Source organism: Gavialis gangeticus, unplaced genomic scaffold (genome assembly GCF_001723915.1).
Source record: "Gavialis gangeticus isolate Ggan-Ray unplaced genomic scaffold, GavGan_comp1, whole genome shotgun sequence".
NCBI lineage: Eukaryota > Metazoa > Chordata > Crocodylia > Gavialidae > Gavialis > Gavialis gangeticus.
Window position 1 is genome coordinate 39,619,923 of NW_017728998.1, and position 5,315 is coordinate 39,625,237.

Below are 5,315 nucleotides of genomic sequence, written 5' to 3' on the forward strand. Positions count from 1 at the left end.
CAGTTAGGGCGGCTAGGAGCTGGAACCAACTTCCAAGGGAAGTGGTGCTGGCCCCTACCCTGGGGGTCTTTAAGAAGAGGCTGGATGCCTACCTGGCTGGACTCATTTGAGTCCCGTTTCTTGTTTTGGGGTTTTGTTTTTCTCCCGCCCTGGCGGGGGGTCGGGCTAGAAGATCTACTAGGTCCCTTCCAACCCTAAATCTATGAAACTATGAAACTATGAAACTAGGTTTAAACCAGTTTCTGATGACTTAAACTGGTTTATGTGTAACTTTTGTCCCTAGCCCAAATGATGAGGCAGTACGGGAGAAACTTGGACTACATCTACGTATACTGTATCTCCTTCCACAGAGGGCTTTTGTTTCAAGTACCTTCAATCTTGTATCTATCAAAAATACTAAAGAAGATCTCTTTCATGCTGTCAGAATTACATTAGAAAATACTGAGAATGTGCAAGAGATGTTAGTTATAGAAAAATAATTTTTATAACGGAGTAATTTCCCAGTATTTTAGAAGATCTCAAATGAGACACTTGAGTCATGCCTTTATGTCCTAATTTCAGTACAAACTGAAAGAGAAAAGCTCCTGGCTAAACTCTTGAGAATTTGGTGAAAGATGGAATGATAGGAGTAACAAAGGTAATATGTATTTTTTCCCACTTGAAATATAGTGAAAAGTTCAGGGTTAGGAAAAAAAGGGATGCAGAGTAAAGGCTGTTATGAAGAAGTAGCAAACATATGGCTCCACTTGCTATCAACATAATTTGCGTGGGTTTTCCTTTTTCTTTCTTTTTTTATTTTATGTATGAGTAGGTTGAGTAATTTGATTATAACAAACCTGTAATAAAAAAACCCCCTGTGTGTTCATTTCACCATTTAAATGTTAGAAATCTATTGTGGCTTAAGTCAAACTCTAGCTGTGTTACTCTATGCCTCTTTCAGTGGCAATTCTATTTGTAATAGAGTCCCAAGCTGGTAGGCAAATATGATGAAACTCTGGCCGCATGGTGATCAATGGCAAATCTCCTATTAACTACATTACAGTTGGAATTTCACCCATATACAGCCTCTACTTCGGAAGAAACATTTCCATTTACCTAATTCCATAACTATCCGTTGTATTTGTGTTTACCTACAGGTGTGGACAGATTCAGTAAAGATATCCATGAAATGATGGGCTTTAAGCCAGGCCTCTACTGGAGACTATGTTGGAAATTTGTTAGCCCTGCTTTTTTATTGGTAAGAGGTGATTATTTTTTTCTGTTATGGAAAGACCACTAATATGTTGCTTCCTACAAGATTCATGAGACATCAAGCAAATTCATTACATTACTCATTGTTATTCCAAATGTTATTGCAGGGACAGTAAAAGCCATTTTCATTCTCTCTCACAATACCAGTGGCTGCATTTTATATGAAGTTTGTTAGTCATGCAGTCAGCCTGGTCATTTATTGTCCACAGAAAGAAGTGGCTCAGTGTTTGACTTTAGTGAATGTACCTCCTTTAGAAACACAGCGGATCTTTACACAGGTAGAAGGCCTGAAGTCCTTTTTCTGGAAAGTAATACCAGGTAGAGGTTAGAGTTGGACTATGGGAGGACTAAAGGCTGTTTGGTTTGAAAGAGGTTTCTATAGGTTTAGCCAAATATTTTAATCTTTTGAGGTTTTTCCATCACCAAATCTTTGCATCGTTTGAAGTTTCATTTTATTTTTCCCTAACCAGTATATATGATGTCAGAATCATTAATTCTGTACTGTGTCATCAGCAAAGTTTTATGTGCTGCCTCACCAAAAATAGCTATTTTGCCCACAGCTTCATTTAAACTGTTAATACTTTCTGTTTAAAATCAGACTTCTTTTTAACTGTCTCCCTCCTTTGTGACCAAGGGGAGTTTCAGGAAAGTCAAATTTGTGGAACATAAAAAGTACACCAAATGACTAGTAGAAAACAGAGGAAAAAATTTGTCACCACTATTGTCCATGTCTGATCCAAGCCATTATTTATATTTATTTATTTTACATATGTAGCATTTTCCACCAAAAGATCTCAAAATATTCCCCCCCCCAGAAAAAAAGATGAAAAGAGAAGGAAATTGTATTACAGCCCCTAAATCACAGATAATATCTGTGATAAAGTCAGGAGAAAACAGAAGAACAGGGCTCAAAACATACCGACTCCAAAGACCAGTTCTTTAGTTGCAGTATATAATTCATTTAAAGTGCAATAGTTATTCTTTACTAATGTAGTTGAAATTAGTGTATAGGGAATAATTTATTACCAAATATTGAAAGTGCTAGAAAAGTAGGCCAATGTTTCTTATCTCCAGGGAATGAAGATGCATCCTTTCTAGGTAACTTGTTCCAGTGCTTGACTATCCTTCTAGGAAGGAAAGTTTATTCTTAATATCTAACCTAAACTTCCCTTGCTGCAAATTGAGGCCACTGCTCCTTGTTCTGACATCTGCCACCACTGAGAACAGGCTAGCTCCATCCTCTTTGGAACCTCCCTTCAGGTAATTGAAGGCTGCTATTAAATCCCCCCTCTGGCTTCTCTTCTCCAGACAAAAAAAACCCAGTTCCCTCAGCCTGTCCTCATAAGTTATGTCCCCCAGCCTTCTAAACAATTTCATTGCCTTCTGTTGAACTATCTCCAATTTGTCTGCATCCTTTCTGTAGTGGGGGGGCCCAAAATTGGACACAGTAGTCCAGATGTGGCCTCACCAGTGCCAATTAGAGTTGGTCTGCTTTTGAAGAAAAACACATTGAAGGTGTTTTAGTTCAAAAGCACACTGCTGCCAAGTTCTCTGCACCAACATGCATTTCGCTCCTTATACAACTGCAAGCAATGCAGTGCAACATGCGTCAGCTCATGTGCAGAGCAGACTTGATTAATTGAGTCTGCTCTGACATACCAGTTCGCCAGCACATCGCGGAGTAAAAAAGTATATGTATACATTCCCCATGAGATTTCTTTTGGTCCAATCCTCCAATAAGTTGAGGTCTCTCTGAATCTTATCCCTACCCTCCAGCATATCTACTGTGCCCCTCAGCTTGGTGTCATCTTTAAACTTGCTGAGGGTGCACTCCATCCCATCTTTCAGGTCATTGATGGAGATATTGAACAAAACCAGTCTCAGGATCGACCTCTGCAGCACTCCACTTGCCAACTGGCCATTGAGTCTGATGATCCAGCGAGTTTTCTATCCACTTTGCAGTCTGTTCATCCAACCCTTAGTTCCTTACTGCTTGCAAGAATGTTGTGGGAGATGGTATCAAAAGCCTTGCTGAAGTCAAGGTATATCACATCCACTGCTCTCCCTGCATCCACAGAGCCAGTCATCTTGTCATAGAAGACAATCAGTTTGGTCAGGCATGGCTTGCCCTTGAGGAATCCATGCCAACTGTTCCAAGTCACCTCCTCCTCCAGGAGTGCTTGCAGACATTAAAAAAAAAATTAAATGGCTCTTTATTTAAAATTTGGTGTGTTCCCATGTTGAGCCCTGCACATGCTCAAAAGAGGCAGTACATTACTTCAACCTGGTTTGTCTGATGTCTGTAAAGATCAGACACTTGAGTGGGGCCTTTTTTTTGCAATTTTATCTAATAGCTGATTGAATCAGCTTTACCTGAAAGTGCCAAAAAGCCCTGGTGAAGTGCCTGATATTTACAGATGCTACAGAGTTGGGTTGGAGTAACACGCTGCTTCTTCCAGTAAAACACTTTTATTTTGATTTTTTTATAACATCTGTAAGCAGGCCAAATTCTTAGAAATGGATTTCTTGAGGACCTGCTTATTGATTTTTTTTTTCCAGGTACTGACATGAGGCTGACTTTTATATCTGTAGTTCCCTGGAATCTCCTTCTTCCCTTTCTTAAAGATGGGCACTATGTTTGCCCTTTTCCAATTGGCTGGGATCTCTCCAGATTGCCATGAGTTTTCAAAGATAATGGCCAACAGCTCTGCAGTCACATTAACCAACTCCCTCAGCACCCTTAGGTGCATCACAACCAGCCCCAGGGACTTGTACATGTCCAGCTTTTCTAAACAGTCCCTAATTCTGAAGTCCAGGGTCCCTGATATGCTGCTCTCATTCCTTCTCATCTCCTCAGGATCCTGAGCTCAAGCATCACATGGTTACTGCTGCCCAAGTTTCCTTCCACTTCTACATTCCCCACCAATTCTTCTGTAGTTGTGAGCAGCAAGTCAAGAAGAGCACAACCTCTACTTGACCTCTCCAACACTTGTACCAAGAAGTTGTCTCCAACACTCTCCAGAAACTTCCTGGATTGCCTATGCACTGCTATATTGCCCTCCCAGAAGATGTCAGGATGACTGAAGTCCCCCATGAGAACCAGGACCTGTGATCAGGAAACTTTCTCTAGCTGTTTAAAGAGCCTCATCCATCTCAGCCTCCTGGTCTGGGAGCCTATAGCAGACACCCACCATGACATCACCCTTGTTGCTCTCCTCTCTGACCCAAACCCAGAGACTTCCCACAGGCCTGTCTCCAGTTTCATACTGGAGCTCGGAGCAATCATACAGGTCTTTTATATAAAGTGCAACTCTTCCTCCTCTTCCTTGCCTGTCCTTGCTGAACAGTTTGTACCTATACATGACAGTACTCTAATCATGCAAGCTATCCCACCAAGTCTTTGTTATTCCATAACATCATCATTCTGTGACTGTGTGAGGACTTCCAATTCTTACTGGTTGTTTCCCAGGCCCTGGGCATTATCTACAGACACCTGAGGTAAGTAGCTGATTGCCCTACTTTCTCAGGAAGAATGAGAAGGCCTCCCTTGTTGCACTCTCCTGCTGGTGCTTCCTTCAGGTCACCCATTTCCCCACTTGCCTCAGAGCCTTGGTCTCCATCCCCTGGCAAACCTAGTTTAAAACCCTCCTCACTAGATTAGCCAGGCTGTCTGCAAAGATGTTCTTCCCTCTTTTCATCAGGTAAATCCTGTCTCTTCCTCTTGGAACAACATCCCATGGTCAAAGACAAAGCCCTGCTGGTGACACAGCTTCAGAGCTGCCTCAGAGATCTGGCCATAGGGGAAACAATAAAATATCTATAACTTTGTTGTTTTTTGTCTGATTTGGATTAAGTTTTCAGAAGTGGTAGACTCTGCAGAGAGGATGAAGCCTGCCAAGTTTCAAGAAGAGCTGGTACAGGGGTTTGGGAGGAACAGCACCCCAAATTCTTGAAAGCAAAACTCATGTCATGTCTAGGTGTTATAACATACTGGGGTGAACACTGCAGGAGTGGTAGCTCTCACTGAGGCCACAAACCCTGCCAAGTTTCAAGGAGATCAGTCC

General features: G+C 41.6%; 1 protein-coding gene and 1 long non-coding RNA gene across 3 annotated transcripts in view; one reads left to right on the forward strand and one right to left on the reverse strand.

The window, feature by feature from the left end:
• SLC6A2 (solute carrier family 6 member 2) overlaps positions 1-5,315 on the forward strand; it is a 158,696-nt gene that overhangs the window by 127,237 nt on the left and 26,144 nt on the right. For both annotated transcript variants that reach the window (XM_019505735.1, XM_019505736.1), the window contains exon 11: positions 1,137-1,237. In XM_019505735.1, coding sequence (XP_019361280.1) covers positions 1,137-1,237 — 101 coding nt within the window. The remainder of the gene's footprint in view (positions 1-1,136; positions 1,238-5,315) is intronic.
• LOC109289624 overlaps positions 1-5,315 on the reverse strand; it is a 182,589-nt gene that overhangs the window by 54,848 nt on the left and 122,426 nt on the right. The gene's annotated exons all lie outside the window — the stretch shown is intronic.